Source organism: Sardina pilchardus, chromosome 20, assembly GCF_963854185.1.
Source record: "Sardina pilchardus chromosome 20, fSarPil1.1, whole genome shotgun sequence".
Classification (NCBI taxonomy): Eukaryota; Metazoa; Chordata; class Actinopteri; order Clupeiformes; family Clupeidae; genus Sardina; species Sardina pilchardus.
In genome coordinates, this window is record NC_085013.1 from 16614802 (window position 1) to 16639915 (window position 25114).

The window sequence follows — 25114 nt, forward strand, 5'->3', positions numbered from 1 at the left end:
TGGGCATTTTAGTTGGTGTTGCTGGTCTAGATTGCTGGTTTTTACTGGCCATGCCAGCTTATGTTGGTCATGCTAGCAAACCAGCATGACCAATTTACACCAGCTGCAACCCACATGAGGGCTGGTCACACCAGCTTGACCAGCTTCCTCACGCCAGCATGTCCAGCTGGTGGCCTAACCAGCAAAGACCAGCAATAGCTGGAAGAAAACCAGCAAAGACCAGCTAAACCAGCTACCAGCATATTTCTTGCTTATTATTTTTTTCCAGTAGGGATTATTTTAACTAAATTAATGAGGCAGCCGAGTAGGCTATAGGCCTAGGAGTTAAGTAATCCGACCTCCCTCAGAGTTTATTAAAGCTATTTCCACAGTGATGTGGTCCAAAGGTCTGATCTTCATCGTGTTTTTTTGTTATCGTGTTTTTTTATAGACAGTTTATCCTAAACATTTTTTTTTTTTTTTTTTTTTAAAAACCCGAATATTTTTCAGAATTTGTTAAAACTATCAGACATCAGTTTTTGGCAATATATAATCTATCGGATTACGTAGGCCTATGGGTTTGTAATGTCTCATTTTTCCATTTCATAACTTTGTGGCTACCCATAGACCTTTATCAGTAGGCTTGTGATATGCCTTGTCACGTGCTATAGTTCTACAGTCACCAGCTGAACACTGGTGTGAAATGATCATTCACTGTCTGCAGAATCTGTCTGACATCCATCCGTTCCTCGACGACGACGGCGCACAACTGCCACAAAAACGTGATGAGTTCTCATAGGGGAAAACTTTATGCTATGGAAACATCTGGGGATGAACTTGTTTTCTTTGTAAACGGGAAAAAGGTTTGTAGTGGGGAAAACCCTGAATATTCTCGAATTCATTATCTTATATGCGGAGATGTGAAAGTTTCAGAAATAAAAGCCTAGGCCTAGGCTACTATGTATTGGTTCTACCTGCTCACACAGGTGATTTCACGTAGTTTAAGAGTTTGGCAGCTGGTGAAGTGAAGGGTTGGAACAAAAATGTGCGAACTTTTGCTTTCTGAAACCGAACTTTAACATCTTCGCTTACATGATATCCATATGTTGTCGCCAGGCAAGTTTCAGCTGTTACAGCGAAATTGAACATAATCTTTGAACATCTATGTATCGTGTATTGCAGATTGTGGAGCGAAATGCAGAACCAGAGATGACGCTATTGACTTACCTCAGAAGAAAATGTATCCACACCTTTGTGTGTGCACTTTCCTTGTATTTAGATTAATACAATTGTGTTGTATCTGCTGTCCATTTGATATGTAGGCTCAAAACCAGCCCATATAATGATCATAATGCATTACATTTACGATTACTTTTAAAAACAAAATAGATGTAGGCTATTATTTAGCAGACGCTTTTATCCAAAGCCACAAAATGAGGAATAACATTCACGGTACATTGCAAAGCGGACCTTAGGTAACAGTAGGCTACATTAACCTGCCCTATACCCACCAGAGGATGAGGGTGCATAGGTTTATGGCACAAACAGATAGGCTATAACTTCAAACTTAACTTCAAACATTTGGAAGGTAATATTGATTTTAAGAAAGGGTATGGTGCCGGTGAAATTAGGAATGCGAACAATGTAACAGTATCTAGTATCGAGTTCTAGTTCTAGTTTGGTTTCCTATTGGGTTGTGATAAGCCTCCTAACAGATACATTCCTGTAATGTTTTTTGAAACATTCAATATTATGTGTCATGATCAATGATGAACCTGAATAGCCTAATTATGTTTTAAAAGCAATGATACTGAAATGAAATTGCCTTGTGTCAAATTAGAGATAGATTGAAGAGCTTAAACTGTGTGACTAAAATCTAAACATGTTGCCCATGTTTTTTTTATTCTCCTTATAATGTGTCTCTGCCTTTCCTTATCTGACCACTTTTTAGCCTCCTAATTGCCTTGGGTTATAAACAGTTGTATAGATTCAGGTGCATTTTTTGATGCTGACAGTATCTCTGTAGTGCTTGTGAAATATCCCTGTTGATCCATTACCGTGGCGTGTACTGCTCCTTGACGATTGTCTGTCAGTGGGTCTGACCGGAACCAAGCTGGGCTGTGCTGAGGGAGGCTGTGGTGCTTGCACTGTCATGGTCTCCAAGTTCCACCGGCATCAGGACCGCATTGTGTATCCTTTTCAGACAGCTTTTGTTGCTCTCACACAATATGAAATGTACACAGAGACACGCACGCACGCAGGCACGCAGGCACGCACGCACGCACGCACGCACGCACACACACACACACACACACACACACACACACACACACACACACACACACACTCACACACACACACACACACACACACACACACACACACACACACACACAGCCTACATTACTGCTTGCACAACTGACACAATTTCCAGTAATTATAGTCATAATCATGTTATGTGTGGCAATGCAAACACCCTTCTTTCCATCATAGCCCTTTAAATCCACATGAATGGATACTCAAGTCAAGTCAAGTTTATTTATATAGCACATTTCATACACAGAGGTCATTCAATGTGCTTTACATAAACAAAAACCAAACAGTGAGGAAGTGAGAGACAGAGTTAACTGATTTGAAGGAGATGATCCCTGGCGTTCTGTGTCCTTAACTAGCCCTCTTGTTAGGCACCATGCGGTGAATGCCTGCTTGGCCCCACTCTGCTCTTTACATCACTGTGCTGTCACTACCGTGGAGGGTATTGGCAGCGTCGCAAGCAAACTTCATCCTGTTCAGGCAAGACTGCAAACGTCTGCATACATTACAGTTTTTTTCAATCGCTAACAAGCGTTTGTCCATTCAGTTGACACATTTTCAAAGCTCTAAACACAGTTAGCACAGCATTGGTCTTTTGTGGCCATACCATTCACACATTTCACGTTGTTTTCACAGAGTATGCAGTCAGTGAATACATTTTCACAATGCTTACATTTATTTAACAGACAAACTATACCTCCCAACAAAAGAATGGATCGTTTTTGTATTATTTTCGAATGTTAACACACAACATCCCACAATAGTTAACACAATATTCCAAACCTTAGATACAGTATAAAAACCTCTGTTTCTGCAATGTTATCAATTGAAAAGCAATATATGTCAGCTGATAATAAACAAACAATCGAATAATTGACACACAGATGATTTATGTTGGGCAAATTGGGCCAACCACAGCTGATTCCAGTCTATCTTAGACTCAGTGGCAGGGGTCATTGCTCTCTATTACATTGACACTTACACAGTAAAAAGAGGAGGTGATGTTTTTGGAAGCAGAAACTGAATAAGACAAATACCGTACTGTAATGTCTGGACGAGGAAGAGTAAGAGTAAGGGGCCCAGGGAGAAGAGAAGGCCCAGTGACAGATGCAGTGAGAGGTGCAGGAGCACTGAGAGGAGCAGGTGCAGAGATTAGACACAGTAATATTGTGCTTTTTTTTTGTTCACCCCCTTTTTATCTGGGATTTTTGCTGTTGTTTTTTGTTCAGAATGCTCTTGTGTTTCATGGATATTTTGTTCACTGCTCGGTTCTATCATAGTCTACTGTAAACAGTATAGGCTACTGCACCTCCTGTAGGCCTAGTGAACAGTAAAAAAAAAAAAAAAGATTTGCTTTTTACTGGAATGTATTTGAATGTGGACATCTGGACATACAGTTTCCAACCAAGAAATTTAGTGTAAAAATGCTGGATTGCATGTTTTGCATGCAAATACCTGTAAAACTGAAACATAAAAGTCTATGCAGTTTTTGTAATGTCAACAGTAGTCAGTATTTTGAAACCTAGTGTACTCTGATTGACTGCATGTATCTTGTGAAGTGAAAACAAGCTTCATTCTTTGACAAAATAACTTCATTTTGAGTCAGGTTTCCAGTGTTTTGGTAAAGTTAGTGTGTGCAGAGAAATGACGAGTTAGTGTATATGTAACAAAATGTGGTGTAACAACATGGGATGTGCTTTTGAGAGGAAAATGATCCATTTGGCCAATTGTGTTTTGTAGGTGAGAGTCTGTGTTTAGAGTTTTGAAAAAGTGTCAAATGAATGGACAAACGCTTGTTAGCGATTGAAAAAAACTGTAATGTTTAATTCAAGACATGATATTGTGAATCAGTGTCCCTTATGGTACAGTACAACCTGTTGTTGCCAGCAATGTCCCTTCCACCAATGTGTTCACTTAACTATTGACCTGCAGTTTTCTCCACTCAGTATCCAACCAGAGGTTTATACATTGATTTTGCTACATGTCTTCAGCTATGAGGTTTATACACAGGGATTGCATTTCTTTTCTTCATTCTTCTTTATGATTTAGCTTGATCTAATTCTGATTCATTGGGCTATCGGGCACTGTTCTTAATACACAGCAGGTGTGATTAATACATGTATTTTATTATATTTATTTGCATAAAACACTGCCCTGCGGTTTATACACAATGATTGTGCCATTGTAGATCTAACAAATATTTCTATTAGAATAAGACATCTTTTATCACTCTGTAGAATATGTTCCCTTTCTGTTGACCCTGATGGCCAATCTGATGACTGGCATAACACTGGCTTTTGTGTTGGATGTTCTCTGCAGGAGAGGATTGCCAAAGCCCACGGTTCCCAGTGTGGCTTCTGTACCCCTGGCATTGTGATGTCCATGTACTCATTGCTCAGGAACAAGTCACAGCCATCCATGCAAGATGTGGAGGAAGCCTTCCAAGGTGGGAAATTATATTGTGTGTGCTGTATATGCTGTTGACAATGTGGTCCTGGTCTCGTGTGGATTGTGCCAGATTGGCTACACGAAAGTCTATTATTTTGATATTATGTGTTTATTGATGAATATTTGTCCATTGCTGGTACACTGTATGAAGTGTTTACATATATTTATTTGTTTCCACAGGTAACCTTTGTCGATGCACTGGCTACAGACCAATTTTGGAAGGTTACAAGACATTTACAAAGGTGTGGTTAAATATCAGTGATCAACTTAGTGCTAATCCCTGACCTTTCTGTCACAGGCTATAGGAAGTTGACTATGAAATAATGAAATAAACCATGATAAAAATATTGGTAACACTTTACATTACAGTTCAGTAATAAGTGGGTAATGTTATGGTAATATGCAATTCATGGTAATAATATTTTTAAACCACATATTGCAAATGATTAATGTGTAATTTCTAGATAATTACTGTGCAATTACCATACAACAACAATGCAAATAACTTAGTTAGAATAAAATGGTAATAACTGCTGTAAATATGTACTTACCGAAGCAATACATATTTAGTATTAGTTATCATATTGTGATTTGTGACATAATGTTTCTGTAATTACACCAACATGATGGTGCTATGAAGGACTAAATTGTTATGGCACCATTACACAGTGGTCAAAGTTTTTGTAGGCCTAGTAGTTAGTTTGATGGTAAAATGTGACTTGTTATCTGTTATTATGATGAAATAAATTAGGTAATTTCACAATAACTATATGGCATCAGGGCTGTAAAATACTAATAAGTTATTTGCATTGTTGTCGTATGGTAATTGCATGGCAATTGTCTAGAAATTACACAATAATTATTTGTAATATGTGGTTTAAAAATATTATTACCATTAAATTGCATACATATTGCCATAACATTACCCACCTATCTGTAATGTAAAGTGTTACCAAAATGTTCATATGGATTGGTTTGGATGTTTAATATAGTCTTTGTGGTGAAATAATGTAGATACAATGTGTCTTGTCATCATGCCCTGGATCTCTGTCCTATTTCTGTCCAGGAGGGGGGCTGCTGTGGGGGGAGAGGAAAGGAAAATGGCTGCTGTATGACGAATGGAAATTATACAAATGGCGACTCAACAAATGGACACATCAACGTAAGTCAAGCCTGTTGACGTTGATTAATTATCTATTTAGATTACTTTGTGACAGATGCAATATCATTGTAAATACATGGTGATGAATAGTTATCCGTTGGGGAAGTCACTGATGTTGACCACGTTTCGGTCTTCTAAGGTAGTTTCTCCCTGGTCTATTATTCAGCGCATCGTTTGCATTCATGTTTGATAATCAATGTGTCATGGCTGACTTGCACTCCCAGAGCATACTAGGAATCTGGTCACATGTTTGAACTGAGTCTTACTCGTGTTCTGAAGGTCAGGAGGACTACTGAAAAAAGGATAACAGGGCAGGTTCAAAATAATAAGAACTTTTTCATAACCCTGCAATTAGCCATAATCGATCGATCAAACATCATTAACTAGACTGCCATTGATAATTGTGCGTGTTCTATTGCAGGGAAATTCAACTATCTCTGTCCAGCCACTTTATGATCCATCAGAGTTCAGGCCTCTGGATCCAACACAAGAAGTCATATTTCCACCAGAGCTGATGGTTAGTGGCATAACTCTTCTCAGAGCTGATCCTATTTATAGTTTTCTATTTGTTTATCAAAAATACAACCATGAAGGTTATATGCACATTTACACAGACGCACACAAACACACACACACACACACACACACACACACACCCTGAGCCATTTACAGAATATAGAATATACTATGCATATTCAGAGTTCTTTGTTCATCTGCAGAACATAAGTAAGCAATCTCAGAAAGAGCTGAAGTTCAAAGGAGAGAGGGTGCTGTGGATTCAGCCCAGTTCTCTCACAGAGCTCCTGGACCTCAAAGCTCACTACCCAGAGGCCAAACTTGTGGTCGGGAACACAGAAGTAGGTGAGCATATTTCACATGCCAAAGAACAGAGAAAGAAAAGAGACTCAAGCCGATGAACACAGCAGGGCAAAGTCCACACACTGTACTATACAGAACTACTATATAGAATTCATGCCTTTTGGTCAGGTATTGCTAAACCCACCACAGAAATGATTTACCGTTGTGACAGAAGGAATCTGTTAACAAAGACGTCTTGACCTTAGCTCTGGTTTTGCAATGGTATCTACTTTATGTATACTGTACATTAGCATTTTGTCATGGATTCGTTTTTTCCTTATATGACCACCATATTTGAATCTGTGGGCAACTCTTTTTTCAAGATTTTCCAAGTCTTATAATAACTTTGATGTTATCATAACTTGTCACAATCAGTAGTACCTGTGGTAGCTTTCATTATGTGACAGTTTTGTACTTTTATGAGTGTACTCGTTGACAGTAACCCACCCTCATGAATGAATCCCACTGTGTTGTAGGTATTGAGATGAAGTTCAAAAACCTGCTGTACCCAGTCATCCTGGCTCCTGCCTACATCCCAGAGCTCAACAGCATTGAGCACACACAGGATGGTAAGCATGTATTGTAGTGTTATATTAGAGATGCCTGCTTTTGCTTCACAACAGTGTTGCAATACCACTTTTTACATTGACAACCTTCTTGTCCTTCATGCCCAATTGTGGTTGGTCTTTCTGGTCTCAAACTGTGAAATCATGTCATTGTCCAAATGATTCAGAATTGTTTTGGAGTAGCAATGACATAATCCCCTGTACATAAACTGGGCCTCTGTATCAGTGCCTACACTAGCGCTACCCATAATCATTCACAACAGCCTCATACACAAACACTTGAAAATAAAGATTTGACATGTCTGTTTAAGTATGCATGGCTGCTGTGTACTGTTCGTTCATATTTTCCTTCATCTTTGCATTTCTGTGACACAGGGATCGTGTTCGGGGCCTCCTGCACGCTGACAGTGCTGGGGGAAGTGTTGCGCGCGGCCGTGTCCAAGCTGCCCGCGCACCAGACCGAGGTCTTTAAGGCCGTGCTGGAGCAGCTGCGCTGGTTCGCTGGTCAGCAGATCAGAAATGTTGCGGTACGTAACTGAAGCACTTCTCCAAACAAATTCAAGTGGAAAATACTGTTCTTTATCACTTGATACATAGACAATATCATATCACTATGCAAATATGTCATGAGAATATAAATATGTGTTTATCATATCAGAAAAGTTCTCACATCATTAAAAGATCATAGTGATATGGCCTTCCTGGGCAGATTTAATTGAGATGATTCTTGTAGGGGTGTTGGGTGGGTGGGTATTTCTGTGGCTTAGACAGAAGCAAGAGAGTATTTAAAAGAAAAACATCAATATTATTATTGCACTTAGTGCACAAGAGTTGAACAGTTAGCTGTGATGTGGTTTTAGCAGCCCTTTCATATGTGCCCCGTCTCTTTCCAGGCCATTGGAGGAAACATTATGACAGCCAGCCCCATCTCTGACCTCAACCCTGTATTCATGGCTGCAGCGTGCAAGTTGACCCTCATGTCCAAAGGTGCGCTGAGCAGTTTTGTTTTTATGTTTTGTCTTTGCCCAACAAATGGCAGTGGGTGGGTAATCATTTATATAATCTGAACTGATAAGGCGGCGCACTGATATGCACAAGTCATAGGATAGGGCCAGAGCGTGGGCAGGCCTGCCTCATAAACTTTGTGCTGCTCTCTTGTTCAGGAAATAAGCCGGGACTGTGAACTGTAAACATTTCTAGACATTTCTAGATATCTGATTGGATGTGTACACACAGACTTTCTAGAAATGTCTAATGGTGGGGTTAGGGAGCTGCTGAAGCGTTGTGCCACATCCAATGGAATTGATTGTTTGGAAGTCTGCTGAGTTTTCTGAGTAAAGATATAACTGTAGTGTTAACTATTTTAACTATAGTCAACTATTTGAGAAAGTTAATGAATCCGAAATGGTTGCATTATGACCTGCTTATGATCTGAACTCACTGTATGCCTATACCTGCAAAACAACCCAAGTATGCAGCACAGATAATTCACAGTGATCCCTTTTACAGTTATCGGGAGTGTGTTTATGTGAATGTGGGGAACTTTATGGCCAAGACAGATCAGCTCATTGCATGCCAAAGGGCTTTGACATGTACAGTACAGTTAGTTAGCGACATGACCTCTCATAAACCAAAGAACATCTTGTTGCAGGAGGAACACGTGTGGTTGAGATGGATGGGAACTTCTTCACAGGCTACAGGAAAACTGCCCTGAAGCCTGAAGAGATTCTGTTGTCAATTGAGATCCCATACACACAAAAGGTAAAGCATGCAAGCTCATGGAGTCTGTGTTATTGACAACTCGCAGAAGTGTCCCCTTACCTAACTCTGGGGTAGAGTGCAAATCAGCTTGTTTCCCAAAAAGTTGGCATGTTCCTTTAAACCAGGGGTCAGGTGCCACTATCAACAATAATGGTTAAAAACACACACACAAACAACGGAAATATACTTCTACAAATTTGGAATTTTATTTTACATTGAAAATGTGCTAATAAAATAAAATGTTAATTATTATTATTATTATTATTATAGCCATGCATAACAAACGAAACGGCCACAACATTTTATAGGCAACAGCAGGCCTATTTAACTGAACAGTGTGGGCTGAGGCTAAAATGGATCATAGGCTATATGTCTCAATTAAAAGGTATATCTTGCCTACCAGTCAGTGTGATCCCTGTCCTTGCTTTTCTTGGCTGAGCTTTTTTTATCTGGGGTTTGTAGTTTGTCACCTCGTCAGTCTGAGATTTTTTTTTTGCTGATGCTGGTGGCGCGTGCCAGTGATTATGCCTCGGTGTGCCAGCAGTGGCACCCGTGCCATAGGTTGCCTACCCCTGCTTTAAACAAACCCATTCTCAAAAGCAACTCAAAACTCAGAAACAAACCAGCCTCAGCCTCACTCCCAGGAGGAATGGTTCCAAACAATCTCTACCCTTCCAGGTGTAATCGCAACATGGTAACACTTAACTTTAATCATGAATTCATTCATTTATCAATTCATGATAATTGATACACCCTTCCTGCTACCTATAAGGCTGATCTCCCTTCAGTCCCTCGGATGTTTTGCTTGAATTGATGTTTACTGGTGCAGTACATGGATTGTAGCATTACTAAATAAGCCATGTACAGTAAGACACAGAATCAGCTAGGTTGAAGGTTGCAGTTGTAAATATAACATGGCGTATCTCACAACTGTTTCTGTTAGAATAAGACATTCTTTATCTCACTGCACAGTATGTGTCTGTATATATGTGTACATTGTGACCTCAGATTATAACTTATGTGTTCACTGTATGTGCTGCAGGGCCAGTACTTCTCTGCCTTCAAGCAGTCTCCCCGTCGAGAGGATGACATCGCCATCGTCACATGTGGGATGAACGTGGCATTTCAAGAGGGCTCCAACATCGTGAAGGACCTGCAGCTCAGCTATGGAGGAATGGCTCCTACCACCGTCCTTGTTAAGGCCACTAGAAACAAACTCATTGGCAGGTGTGTCAACTGTCCCTATGTCCCTTTGATTTGTTGTTGTTGTTGTTGTTAGCCATTCTGACTGCAGTTATGGTCTCTGGCTTATTTGATCATTACTATGGTCAGAACAGAAAGACCTAACTGTATTCATGACACAAATGTAAGCACACAAGCCCTTATGAATATGATCTGAGTGTGACTGACCCCTGCTGTCCAGGACTTGGAGCGAGGGGCTGCTGGAGGATGCCTGTATGTCCCTGGCTGAGGAGATGGCCCTTGCTCCGTCAGTACCAGGAGGGATGGCGACCTACAGATGCACCCTGACCATCAGCCTCTTCTTTAAGTTCTATCTGACCGTCCAGCATAAATTGGCCCAGGATGTGAGTGCTCTGGTTTCATTTAAGGAGAACATTAGCAATTCATATCGCGTCATCTTTTGGGAATGTAACGGAAATGGATAAATGCACTCTATCATGTTGCTTTATGTAATCGACAGTGTCTGCCAGTCATTATCAGACCACTTCGTCAAACTTCTATAGAAGAATTTTCTACGGAATTCTGAAGAACCATATAATATCATATATCACCTGTTAACCTATAATATGTTATAGCATATATGTTGTTATATATCTGACACTGAAAATAACAGACCAAGAACAACCTTGGTGTGAAAGTACAAAGAGCCTTTTTTTTTTTTTTTTTTAAGATTATTTTTTTGGCTTTTTATGCCTTTTATTTGGACAGGACAGTAGAGAGAATGACAGGAAGTGAGTGGGAGAGAGTCGGGGTGGGATCTGGAAAGGACCACGGGGCGGGAATCGAACCCGGGTCGCCAGCGTACGGTGCAGGTGCCCCAGCCAGTTGCGCCACTGCCGGGGCCAAAGAGCCTTTTTTAATGTGTTAAAATTATGTTGTGTTCATTCTTCTACAGGGAGTGGTTGTGGAGGATGTGCGACCAGATTACAGCAGTGCCACAGAGATCTTTCACCCAGAAACTCCCTCAAGTGTCCAACTCTACCAGGTAAAGCGCTGGCTACGGAATATCTCTCACTATCCTCCCTCCTTTCAGGAAAAGTGAAAAACTCTCTGAATAATATCTGAATATCTTTTTGGTGAAATGAATGAAATATTAGATTGAAGATTGCTTGTAAGGCTTGTAAAGTCCGGAATTAATCATTGGCTTCATGGTTACAATAACAAGTGCATCTGCTTTGGCCACCAGTTAAGCTTTTTTAGCACTGGTCATGTCTAAATTCCACTTAAAAAATGTCATCCCCCATTTCTCACTGGACTTTTGAAAATGTCTTCCTCAGACAGTGCCTCCTGGACAGAGTGCTGACGATGTCATCGGACGGCCCATAATGCACCTCTCTGCCTTGAAGCAGGCCACTGGGGAGGCCATCTACTGTGATGACATCCCTTGCTATGAAAATGAGCTCCACCTTGCTCTGGTCACCAGCACTAAGGCATACGCACATATCAAGTGAGTTCAAGCATCTAGCCTAGTGTGTTTAAGCTGTCTCAGTTATGAGCTGAAACCCAAAGTGAAACTACAGTGTTATCCAGATGCTTATTATGTGTGTCAGATATCCACGACAAAAATCCATCAAAATTCTTTGCTACTCTCACTACCCAACAGTATGTTTAAAAACTCAAAGCTATCAGAGGAATTGTCTGAGATAGCCAGAACAGGAATTGTGAATAGTGAAATTGTGAATGGTGTTTGAAATAGCAGCAACAAAGGAAAATAGAGGTTGTGCATTCCATGAGTTATTGAGAACACTGTCTCTGTGCGGTCATCAGGTCCATTGACACAGCAGAGGCCTTGGCCATTCCTGGAGTCGTCACCTTTGTGTCCTTTAAGGATATTCGTGGCAGCAACATGACCGGGCCAGTGGTCTATGACGAGACCGTCCTAGCGAAGGACACGGTAAGTCCCTGGGCCGCTACACACTACATTGTGCAAGCAGCAGTGGTGGAAGAGGTGGTGGGGGGGGGGGGGCATGTCGTGAAAATCACATGCTGTGTCTTTTTTACCAAAAAATCGATTTCTTTGTGTACACAAATGACTCAGTGATTTGAATGGGCAGCCGTTACACATGACACAGATTCACATGAATGGCCCGCATTCATGAAACGTGACCACAACTGTCATGTGCGAGACGAATGTGTGAGTTAAGCATTAGAGTACTTTCCTCTTAAACCTCAATGCTCACTGATGACTTTACATGTCTTGTATCTTACAGTATATGGTCACAAAAAAATTATTGCCAACGAGTAACTAATTGAATTAATACATTAAGTAAAAAATCTCATCGAATTCTTTTGGATTTTGGCTTAGCATAGTATGAAGTTATCATAAATTAGAGACAATGTGATTTTGTGAGAACTACCTTTGATCCATGTTCTAGTATGCAGCCTACTGTGAATGGTGCTATTCTGAACACTGACACTATGAAGACATGCGTCTTTGTTTCCATGTTCCTCACCTGATGCTGACTTTGCTCCTCCTGGCAAACCGTTTATTTTAGTTTATAGTTATAGTTATAGTTTATATTGCCATCAGTAGTGCAGTTATTCATCTCCTGTAATGTTCTCTTTTATCAGTAACAAGATCAATCTTTAGAATTGAGAATTCAGACTAACCTACTTATCGTGGAGATGCAGCTTTCCCCAAGGTTCACATAGTTGTATCTGTGCTGCACTTGTACAAGAAGAAAAGTCATTCTTACCAAACAGCAGAAAAATGATGTTTTATAATGACGATGCTGTCTGTGTGTGTATGTGTGTGTGTGTGTGTGTGTGTGTGTGTGTGTGTATTTGTGGTTGTCTGGTTTAGGTCACATGTGTGGGTCACATAGTGGGGGCGGTGGTTGCTGACACACAAGCACACGCCCAGAGAGCAGCTAAAGCCGTGAGAATCTCCTACGAGGAGATGAAACCCGTTGTCACCATCCAGGTTGGTGCACCCCCCACCCCACCCCCCCCCCCCCCAACACACACACACACACACACACACATACACCAACACACTCACACACATTCACATACATGACCATATATATTGAGAGTCTTCTAATGATCCTTCTAATGTGTATTTGATGTTCTCTTCTGTGTCGTGAAACCATGTGACAGTGTCAGTGTTATGTAAGCTGGTTTTCCCTCTAACATTTACTCAGATATCAAATTGATGGTATTCATCCAAATCAGGCGATGAGGTTAAATACATTTCCACAGTTCAGATTTTCCACCCTCAGATTTTCATTTTTTTCCACCCTCAAACAGGAAGCCATTGAAAGCCAGTCCTTCTACCAGCCAATACGGACTATAAAGAAAGGAGATGTTTCTCAAGGATTCAAAGAATCAGATCACATCCTTCAAGGTACTGTGAGATTTCATAAGGACTGTAATGTTGATGAAAACAGGTACAGTTTGTGTAATAATATGATATAAAATATATCTACAGTAGCTATCTACAGTATCTATCTATCCATGGTATGGTGAAGGGTATGTGATTATGTGGGGATAGTTTAATTCCAAAGGCCAAGGGAACTTTATCAGGATGCATAGTATCCTGGATCCATAAAAAAATTGGCCTTTAAAAATAAAAATCTGCTAAAGATTTTTGTGAGACCAAGACAAATCAGAAATCACGGTCATGATTTTGTTATACCTTGTAGCCTGGATGTTCCCATCCTGCCTTGCATGGTGATTTGATTCATGCTGCTAAGGCAGTCTGGAAACTACCGCCCTAATTTTTGCCTGAGATAGGGGACCAATCACAGAACAGGGAGGAAAGCAAGACGATGATGAGCTATGCACAGACGCATTTGATAGACATTCGTGGCGCCCAATGAGCGGATCTGGGCTTTTTTTCAAATACGAGAAAATGAACGTCTGGTTGCCAGACCACATCTCATTTGAGAAGTGATAGGCGCTAGCCAGGCTATATACCTCTAGTATTAATTCAACTTTACTAGTATGATACAACTACCATGATTCCTTGGTGTTTACAATGCTCTGTTTGCAAGTACCCAAGGGAGAATGGCTAAGGCCTAACTTAATGCATTTGGGGCACCACAGGGCAGATTCACATTGGAGGCCAAGAGCATTTCTACCTGGAGACCAACTGCACCCTGGCTGTTCCTCGGGGTGAAGATGGGGAGATGGAGCTTTTTGTGTCCACACAAGCCGCCACTAAAACACAGGTCAGCCATGACTGTCATAACGTTAAGGCAGATTTGCTCAAAAACTCATATCTCGTGATTCACAGATGTACCTCATTTTGTATGATAATTATAGAGGGAAATACCTGATACTAATTTACAGAGAGGTTTGTTTAGATCATTTATTGAAGTGCTAATGTAGGTGTTAGCTTCAAATATTTTAAATGCTGCTTTATTCCTTAGACCTTGGTTGCTAAGGCACTTGGGGTGCCAGCCAATCGGGTGGTGTGTCGCGTCAAGAGAATGGGCGGCGGCTTCGGTGGCAAGGAGAGCAGAAGCACCCTCCTTTCAACGGTGGTGGCCGTCGCAGCACAGAAGTATGAACTTTTTGGATTATGGTTTAGTGCCATATCTGTATGTTTACAGATATTAACGTGAAATATAACATTGAATTAAGAAATTAAATTATATTGTTTTCTTTTGTTTTCTACCTAGAGTCAATAGACCTGTTCGATGCATGTTGGACAGAGATGAAGATATGCTTGTTACTGGTGGTCGACACCCATTTTTTGGTCGCTACAAGGTTAGATGTTATTAGTTTTCATCATCATCAGAATACCATAATTTCACTGTTAATCTAAATTTCCCAGGCATGTCACTAATCTGAAATGTCCATTTGCTCCCCAGGTTGGCTATATGAAGTCAGGAAAAGTCAGAGCTGTAGAGGTGACGTTTTACAGCAATGCTGGGAATTCCATGGATCTCTCACTATCTGTACGTATCACCTCTTTCCTCCCTCTGTCTAAGCCCTCTTATACAGCTGCTTATTGTCTCTCCATGTTTTAAAGCTTGGTCACTCCCTTATAATACCTTATACCTACCTAGATTCTAATTTTGGGTGACTGTAGTCTCTCCCAACACTGCAACTCTGACTGAGAAGATAACTAAATAAGCCTTGCTGTCAAAGAAGTATAAAACAATGTTTGTTGAAACAAGGAGGTGGTTTCTGAGGTATAAAAGTGTCCGTATGTGTCCCTATCCTTGTGTTTTTGTTAGATTATGGAGCGGGCCCTCTTCCATATGGACAACTCTTACAACATCCCACACATGTGTGGCACAGGGTACATGTGTAAAACCAACCTGCCCTCCAACTCGGCCTTCAGAGGGTTTGGAGGACCCCAGGGCATGATGGTGGCAGAGAGCTGGATGAGTGACGTGGCACTAGCCTGTGGTATGCCATCTGAAGAGGTGACTGCAGTGTTTACCAAAAAGATATTATGAATACGCAACTGCCCATCTGAAAATTATTTTGAAGAAGGCATCATATCATCTCAACATAGCATCTAACAATGTAGTAATAGAGGATTAGAATTTATAACAATAAACAATATAACAATACAAGAGGTAAATTGGTATAGCTACCTGACAGCTTCAGAGCTCCAACCGTGTTTTTTGTGCAGACGGCAGCTATTTTCTGTACAAACCGAAAAAAAGCCCTAATCGCTGACCATTTTTTCTGCACTAATGCATTTCATTTTAATAGGCATACTATAGTATTAGTTGTAGGGTATATAACATTACATTACTTACTAGTCATTTGAATGATAATGTAATCAGTATACTTATCATAAACATAAAGCCTGTCTTGGAGAAATACAACAGGCAAATCTCCAGATCATAGTAAAATAGTAAAAATAGTAAAAATATCACTCTGTCTGTGTGTTATGGTACTTTATAACATCCTTATGTTTTCAAATCTACAGCATGTACAGGACTTGAATTATAAAGCTGATTTTTCAGTTTTCATTACTAACTCTGGATATTACTTTCCAAATATGCATCAAGTAATTGTGTTAATTATTGTGTTATAACAGTTGAGGAAGTTGAATCTCTACAAGCAGGGAGATCTGACCCCATTCAATCAGTGCTTGCAACAGTTCACCATTGACCGCTGTTGGGATGAGTGTTTGGAAATATCCAACTATCACCAGCGGAAGGCAGATGTGGAGAAGTTTAATAAGTGAGTGGCGGTGGGGAACATTTAGTTACACACAGGTCTGTTGGCCATGGTGATTATTGACAGAGAGACTACACTGTAATCACATCAGCTACTATAATAACACATAACTACATTTCTAATTAAGAAACTATTCTTCAGTGTTCCTCAGTTTAGCCTCTGTTGCTGCCTTTCTGTTATACAATATACTGTATAAATAATATTGCATCAAAACTTTCTGCCAGACCGGTATACGAAGTGATTGACTTGTGTGTCCACACCTCGTAAGTCATCTCATAAAGACCTGGACACTGGTTTTATACTGCTGAGCTCACTCTTTCTGCTCACAGGCAGCATCGCTGGACCAAAAGAGGTCTATGCATCATCCCCACCAAGTTTGGCATCAGCTTCACTGCTGTCTTCCTCAACCAGGTCACTTTAAAAACAGTTTAACACTGATTGTATAAAGATGTATTGATTTTGATGTCAATTTTTAGGTTTTATTGGTCAGGACCATGTGTGTGAGTTTGATCACCAGTGTACTGCTAAAGACAGATAAAGGGGTATGATAGGAGATAGCTTGTGACTTTGCGTTCTCATGTGTCCACCTGGTGCCATAACAGGCAGGAGCCCTGGCTCACATCTACACAGACGGATCAGTGCTGCTGACTCACGGAGGGACTGAGATGGGACAGGGTCTGCACACCAAGATGGTCCAGGTAACGACAGAAAACCCCTGCAGTGTGAAACAGAATTCATACTAAAGTAGATAAATACTAGCTATAGCTAGTAGCTAAAGGAAGATTTTGAGATTAAACTTTAACATTCCAATTCGGAGTAGGCCCTAGTACATTGATGTTGAAATGGCATTCAAGTGAGATACTGGGATTCCAATAAAAACTGTATTGCTATTGGAGAAGATACAGTATAATGTGATATTCTAGATTATAAGAATATAACTACAACCATAAGGTACAGGGCAGGGACTAAGATGGTCCAGGAAGAAAGCCTAATGCAAACTTTTTTTGAAAAATGTGTAATTACTTAACAAGGGGACACAGGATCATTTTGCACCTTTGGTTTGTCTTGTCCTTTGTATGAACTCAGCTCATGAGGGATATATTACAGTATGTCAAAGGAAATGGCACAGTGGCCAGGTTGTTTCTTACTCAAATACTGATGCATTTTCTGTGGCTGTTCAGGTTGCCAGCAGGACTCTGGGAATCCCCAGCTCTAAGATCCACATCTCAGAGACCAGCACGAGCACTGTGCCCAACACCAGCCCCACCGCAGCCTCCGCCTCATCTGACCTCAACGGCATGGCCGTTCACGTAAGACATCCCAGACATAATCACTGTTGTGAATATTGATATTTCAAGATAAGATGTCTACATGTCATTGGTTTTAATGGTGACTCATTGTCCAGCTTTTGCGTAATATATGACGCTCCCTCCTCCTTTGTTCCAGAATGCATGCCAGATACTACTCCAGCGTATAGAGCCATACAAGGCCAAGAACCCCACAGGAACCTGGGAAGACTGGGTCAGTGGCCCGTCATGAATATTGATCTCTGAGCCCAGATAGATGCACCCGCTTCAGCTAGGGGTTTACCTGCAATGGACTAGTGTCCCATCCAGTGGCAGTCACAGTGCAGCGTGCTCTATTAGCCTCCATGGCTAGAGGTGGATTAGCTAACATGTTATATGGAGGTAGTCCTTATCCTGGCACGGCACCTTGTGATATAACAGTTGCCTTGTGCTCAATCATAGCTCTGGCATTGGTCAGTAGTGTAATATTGGTGTAAAATGTGTTTGTAATTCTTGTTTTAATTGCTATTAATTCATATTTATGAATTGATTGTGACTTATAGTAAGGTATACAGTATATAGCAATTAAGTGTCTGCAGTGCAGTCTCTGTGTGATTTTACAAGGAATCTGTTATGAGTTGTGTGCTATTTTTGTATGCTTTTTTACAGGTTAAATCTGCATACTTTGACAGAGTCAATCTGTCAGCAAACGGGTTTTACAAGTGAGTCATTCTACATCATTCATTGATTGTTCCACATGTGATGATCCCATTCTGCACATTTCATTGATGGTGTAATCTTGAATTTGGAACGTATGATGGACTAGCAGCCTACTTTGCATTGCAGGACCCCTGACCTGGGCTATGACTTTGAGAGTAACTCAGGAAGACCCTTTAATTACTTCAGCTACGGTGTAGCCTGCTCAGAGGTGGAGATTGACTGTCTGACAGGAAGCCATAAGGTAACCCACTGGTGCATGCCACCTCTGGTGACTGGAGACACTATTTGTAGCTTGGCATAAAATGGTGGTCAGCTTTCTCGTTAACATCTACAGCATCCTTTATCAGTCCCTGACACAGTACTGTATGAAGTGTTGTGTCTCCCAAACATCCATGCTTTGTATTTACTATAAGCATGGCAGAAAGTATAGGAGAAAAACATGTCACAATTCAATCACTAGCTAGCTACTGTATTGTTTTACTGGTTTTGATATCTGTCTTCTATCCCTCTCAGAATGTGCACACCTCTATAGTGATGGACGTTGGGAAAAGTCTCAACCCAGCCCTAGATATTGGACAGGTGCAGTTACAACTTTTTATCCTTCAATAGACAAACTTGTGCTTCTTTACTATAACTTCACAAGATTATATGTGAAGGAATGTGTTGAGATAATGCAAACCTGTTGATGTTCTAGTGTTATCTTTCTTTCATCCCATCTTTCAAATATCCTAATCTAATATATTAGCCTTATACATTTTTCATCAACATTTTCCTGACTACAGCAGACTTGAGCAGTGTTTTGCATGACTGGTGTTGATGTTGAATTGATAATAGTAATAATAATAATAATACATTCTATTTAAAGGCGCCTTTCTTGGTACTCAAGGTCACCATACATACATAAAATGTGAAAAACAGACAAAGAAACAACAACAGAAAAATAAATAAATCAACAAATAATATATATTGATTGAATTGGCTTCTCTGATGATCAGGTGGAGGGAGCGTTCATGCAGGGCGTGGGCCTGTTCACTCTGGAGGAGCTGCGCTACTCCCCCCAGGGCTACCTCTTCACCCGTGGCCCCGGCATGTACAAGATCCCTGCCTTCGGAGACATCCCCACCGAACTGAGCGTGTCTCTGCTGAGGGACGCCCCCAATGAGAGGGCCATCTTCTCCTCAAAGGTAGAGGGGTCGAAAAACTGGGGATCATGGCGAAGATAATACTGTAGCAAAAGACACCTTGAGAATATCAGCCAGAAAAGCCAGAATATCAGGAAAGATATTTCAGGAATGCACACACCATGATGCCACATTAGTATTTGTCAAGGGGAAAAGCTTGCCATATTTAATCATTTAGCCCATTTGACTGAAAATGTTATTGTAGCTGTACATTCTTTTGTATTATCTAACACTCCTTTTATTCTCTGTCTCTGAGTTTGACTCTTTGACAAATGAAGGCTGTTGTAGTTCTATTGTTCTTATATTCTGCCTTTTTCCCTAACAGGCTGTGGGAGAGCCACCGCTCTTCTTGGCTGCTTCCGTGTTCTACGCCATCAAAGAGGCCATTGCAGCGGCCCGGGTAGAGTCTGGGTTATCTGGCCCATTCAGACTGGACAGCCCTGCCACCCCTGAGAGGATCCGCAATGCTTGTGAAGACCGATTCACAAAACTGGTATGTCTCTTACTAAGCTATAGCTTTCACATAAAGTATGTAATAGTTTACTACAGTTACTACTGGTAATGGTTTACTATAACATTCATTGTGTGTGTGTCTGTGTGTGTGTGTGTGTGTGTGTGTGTGTGTGTGTCTCTGTCTGTTTCTACTTCAGTGTCCTCATGCAAAGCCTGGTACCTTTACACCCTGGGCTGTCCAAGTTTAAACAACACGTGGATTGAAGAGCTACTGCCGCTTCAAGATCTCGCACAGTGTGTGTGTGTGTGTGTGTGTGTGTGTGTGTGTATGTGTGCTTGTGAGTGAGTGTGTGATGTATGCCACAAACGTGTGTGTGTATGCAGGACACAGAGTTGAATTGGAAAAGTGGATCATATATGGTGCAGAAAGACTCAACCCTCTGCCATGTCCTTACCACCAAAAAGACATACACCTTATTTCCACCTTTGTACTTTGCTGTTTTGTTTGTCTTAACCAAATATAAGAGTTGCGTCAGTTCATGTGGATGTTATATAATACTGTATAATGATTTCTTTAAGATAATACATTGAAACATTCAGAATGAAAATATTTGTATTCATTGCACATCAAAATGTCACATACTGTACTCATACATGCTGTACTACATAGTAAAGTATTTACAGTAGACAGCTTATTCACATTAGAACAGCAATTACTGAACAACACTGATTACTGAACTCTTAATTCAAAATAGATGTAATTGTGCAAATAATATTTATTACATATATCAACAGGTTAACAATGGTAATTTAATCAGACATGAATTAATGAATTATTTTAAATAATCCTATTCACCAACAACTATGTATATCTTTACAAATAAATATACAAAGTACAATGTGACCCATCATAAATATTCATCTTCAGTATTCCTCATGTCCAGGTGTCGAAAAAGTTTGTGAAATCACTTCAAAATGAAACACTTTAAAAGGGATCTCTCCTTAGTATGTCTTCATAACACCTTGCGGCCTTTAGAGGGTGATTTCTTTAAGTGGTATTCTTTTTGGCTGTGTCTCCATCTCCTCTGCTACTCTCCGGTTTGACAGTCGCTCTGCAGCACAGGAACACGTTCTTGATGGTCTGGCGGTACGACTTCATCCTATAGGCGTAGAGGAGGGGGTTAAAGGCCGAGTTGGCATGGGAGAGGATGATGGCCATGAGGATGATGGGCGCTGGCACATTGCACTGTGGGCACAACAGGAGGAAGCAGTTGACCACGTGCATGGGCAGCCAGCAGACCGTGAAGAGGAAGAGGAGCAGGAAGAGTGACGTGGCCTTCCTCACCTCACGGCGCAAGCTGGCGGCTCGGCTTGCGGCTCGGCTTGCCGGGACCTCAGCGGCAGTATGGAGCGCCGTGATGCGCCTCATCTGCCGCCGCACCGTGGCGAAGATGTGGCCGTAGATGATGAACATCACCACCAGGAGCACCAGCACACAGCCAAAGAAGTTGAAGTACACCATGTAGGTCAAGTCGATGAAGCAGTCGAAGAAGCAGGGGCTGGACTGAGGTGGGGTTTTGTGCCAGCCCATCAGAGGTATGGAGCCGGTCAGGAAAGCCAAGAGCCAAGTGACAAGTATGATCAGTCTAGCATTACAGGGCCTCATAATCCTCTGGTAGTGCAGGGGTAGAAGAATGGCTATGTAACGCTCCACTGCCACAGCCAGGAGGCTAAAGATGGATGTGTGGGTAAGCATGATGAGTACTGAGAGCATCAGGATGCAGAGATACAGGTTGTGGTAAGGCACGCCCAGGTTTGTTAGGATGGCACAGGGGATGGCCAGGGCTCCTACAAAGAAGTCAGCCACAGCAAGTGACACCAGGAAGTAGTTGGTGACAGTTTGGAGCCTCCTGTTTAGCTTGACGGCAAGGCAGACCAGGAAATTCCCTGTTGTGGAGAAGGTTGCTATGACCAGCTCTGCAGCAATGTAGGGCCCATCTAAATAGGGCTTGGGAACTCTGGCTGCATATATTTCCATACTGATGTTCTGGGTTTCATTCATTTTGAGTGCTGCTGTGTAATAATTCCCTGTAAATAAAGGGAGGACAGTTTTTCAGTCTTTCACCTCTTCACAGAAAGACATCTTCTTTGTTACAGCTTTCCTTGAGATTTATGTGATATCTGAGATTTATATTTCATACTTAAATCAAAGTCAGTTTTCAGACGCACACACACACACACACACACACACACACACACACACACACACACAAGAATGTTACTCTTCTGCCGTATAATGAGATGTAATAAAGACAATCTTGAATCTTGAAGTAGGCCTAATAGTGCATCGCGCAACCCCAAACATGATCATGATCAAATACCTGTTTAATTTAGTGTTTCAGTCACTTTGGCACATTTCTTGAATTAAATTAATGAATTCCTAAAGTCGTTGATCTGTGCACAATAATAAGTAAATTTTTTCAAATTGATTTGTACAAACTGCACCATACCACAATGGATTACCTACAAAAGCATGTGATTTGCTCAAAAGCCTGTTTATGACAATGTCAGTATCATCAGAATGTTCTAGGAAGGTATATTTATTTGCAATGTTTTGGCAAGATTTTGATAGCACTGATTGAAAACAAACAAGTTTATCAATATATATTTATCTGCACGATGTCCCTGTATATGGCAGAGTATAGGGATTGTCCAGGATTCACCAATTTTGACCAACATGACGAGCAATTGAACATGTAAAAATTGAACAGATAATTGCATGATTAACTGCATGCATTTGCAAAAGCATTTGCTGCTTGTTCAAAACTTGCTGACGTGAAGGATGCGTTTTGAGAATTTCAGTTCTGAGAAATGCACCAAAGCGACAAACTCGGGTAACACCACCTGGTGTTACAAAGGCAGTACTGCAGTAACATCAAAACAGTCAAAACATCTATAAATGAATGCATAAATGAAATATAACGCTGTTTCATTTTGTATAATTTTGTATAATTTTGTTTCAGAATTGCATTTTTAAAAATCTAGGTTTAAAACTGGTCACATTTTTATTAAAACAGACCCTGATGACAAACCACAGGCTACATAGTGCTACGTTTTATCAATGAAAGGTTATGAGTAGGTTTTATTCAAACATGTTGATAATGCATTTGTGCACATAAACATTTGGTTATAACTTCATTATTGCATGGGCAACATCACATTTGCATCCATTACAATATCTAAAACAGACATTACATTTAAAATAGAAGACTGTACCAATGTTTTGAAAAAAGAAATCTGCAGTAGTATATGATCTTAAACTATTTTTCTGTAAAATTCTGTATGCCTTATGTAGTTCTGATAGGAACAGCTCTCCTCTACAGCCTGATCGTTTACATTGCAAAAATGTCCTATATAAATAAAATCATCTTTCCTTGCCTTACCTATACATGCACATCACGTATTTCTGTTGTACAGTATATGTTCCAAAAGAGGCAAACTATTACAATGCAAATGACATAGGTGAATATACTGTAAATAACCTACCAACAGATCCTGAAATTCTGACAGACGATGCACAAAGGTCTAATGCTCTTGGACGCACTGCGATAAAACACGGTTCTGTTCATTGAGAACAAGGTGTGACTAGGTCAGCAAGCAAGTTTAAAATGGTCTTAATCCCTCAAAATGGATAATGCATTGACAAAGATGTATTCAATATCAAGAAAAAAACAAAAAAACATTTATAAACCATGGGCTGTCTGGAGGGTTTTTTTCTTATGCGCAATGACGAAAATCACCTGAAAGGGGAGAGTGAAAAAAATGTTTGCTTTTCTACTGATAGCATTGAGGAAGCTGATCTTGATAACATTTGAACATATAACAATAGTCAAGGAGGATGTGTGTTTATTATTTATTGACACTAGAATACATGGAATTAGATAATTATTAACTTAAACTCTTACGTGAAATGTGATTTGATGTTACATCAGACATCATAAACAGCATTATTTCGTGTAGAAAGACAGTCGGCCTACCTCTCAAGAGTAGTCTAGTTTAATAGAACATATCTAGTCAGGGGAGGGGAGAGGAGGGAAAGGGAAAGCTGAGTGTGACACACGTCACGGTGCAATGAGTTCACTAGAATCCATCTTACTTTCTGTAAATATTGTAACCAAGCCTACGTCCTGTCGGTACAGTCTACTCAAACTGGGATGATCAGCACATTTCAAGAGATAAGAAAAACATGAGCAAATTTGATTTACACACCTCCTCTACATTAATGGTGCCTATGTAGAGAGGATAATCCGTGAGAACATCACGGTAGTCACCAAGAAGTCCCAGCAGAAACTTCACTTCCCAAGGGTGTACAGGAAGAACACACTGGATAGCAAGCATGGAGACCTTCCACAGAGTCTGCTTCGAGGGCCTGCTGACATACTGTACAACATTTGTGCTTTACCAGCAATGGGCTACAGAGGATGGTAAAAACTGTGCAGAAACTGGTTGGCCACCCTCTCCCCACCCTGGTTGACATCTACAACTTTCGCTGCCTCAGCAGAGTGAGAAATATCATCACAGACATTGCACACCCATGCCACCATCTGTTTGATCTGTTTGACCTGTTGCCCTCTGGAAGGCAGGCTCAGATTCAGAGCCAGGATCATCCCCAGGGCCATAACCATGTTGAGCAACAAGAACTCATTTCCTCCTCACTGCCAGAGCAATATTTATTAGCATTCCATTCGGACCTCCTGTGTTTAACACCTGCCTATGTATTCTGTTTTTACATACATCTGTGGCGCAAAAATGAATGTATTAAGGACTTTAGCATTCAATCAGGTCAGGTTACTGTGTGAATGTGGCATGTCAGCTTCAAGCCTTGTTGTCTTTTTTTATATTGCATGTGCACTTTAAATCGCAAGGCTTTTAATTTCTTTAAACTTGTCCAATGACAAGTAGCCTACATTTCTGATTCTGATTCTGACATTGAGTGGT

The 25114-nt window shown here is 40.7% G+C and overlaps 2 protein-coding genes across 2 annotated transcripts; one reads left to right on the forward strand and one right to left on the reverse strand.

The window, feature by feature from the left end:
- Positions 1 to 652: 652 nt before the first annotated feature.
- Positions 653 to 20724, forward strand: xdh (xanthine dehydrogenase). The gene is made up of 36 exons (XM_062522098.1): positions 653 to 842; positions 1162 to 1219; positions 2073 to 2169; positions 2664 to 2772; positions 4612 to 4738; positions 4921 to 4982; positions 5807 to 5902; positions 6324 to 6419; positions 6622 to 6763; positions 7237 to 7329; positions 7702 to 7853; positions 8220 to 8313; positions 8978 to 9087; positions 10130 to 10314; positions 10511 to 10673; positions 11225 to 11314; positions 11607 to 11776; positions 12097 to 12223; positions 13133 to 13252; positions 13579 to 13675; positions 14377 to 14501; positions 14703 to 14836; positions 14955 to 15042; positions 15147 to 15233; positions 15516 to 15707; positions 16334 to 16479; positions 16806 to 16887; positions 17079 to 17174; positions 17658 to 17786; positions 17923 to 17997; positions 18432 to 18484; positions 18609 to 18723; positions 18996 to 19061; positions 19478 to 19666; positions 19989 to 20156; positions 20314 to 20724. The coding sequence occupies exons 1-36, from the start codon at positions 765 to 767 to the stop codon at positions 20362 to 20364; spliced, it is 4062 nt and encodes a 1353-aa protein (XP_062378082.1). The 5' UTR covers positions 653 to 764; the 3' UTR covers positions 20365 to 20724.
- A 339-nt stretch (positions 20725 to 21063) lies between these two features.
- On the reverse strand, positions 21064 to 22178 carry LOC134068029 (adenosine receptor A2a-like). Its single transcript, XM_062523529.1, has one exon. The coding sequence runs from the start codon at positions 22176 to 22178 to the stop codon at positions 21165 to 21167; it is 1014 nt and encodes a 337-aa protein (XP_062379513.1). The 3' UTR covers positions 21064 to 21164.
- Between the last annotated feature and the right edge of the window lie 2936 nt (positions 22179 to 25114).

Bases quoted from the DNA above. Each gene is read 5' to 3' on its own strand.
- xdh (XM_062522098.1), top strand. From the start codon at position 765: ATGAGTTCTCATAGGGGAAAACTTTATGCTATGGAAACATCTGGGGAT. The intron at 14,837-14,954 runs GTATGAACTTTT...TTTTCTACCTAG, and splicing joins GTGGCCGTCGCAGCACAGAA to AGTCAATAGACCTGTTCGAT. The intron at 18,485-18,608 runs GTGAGTCATTCT...TTTGCATTGCAG, and splicing joins TCAGCAAACGGGTTTTACAA to GACCCCTGACCTGGGCTATG.
- LOC134068029 (XM_062523529.1), bottom strand. From the start codon at position 22,178: ATGAATGAAACCCAGAACATCAGTATGGAAATATATGCAGCCAGAGTT.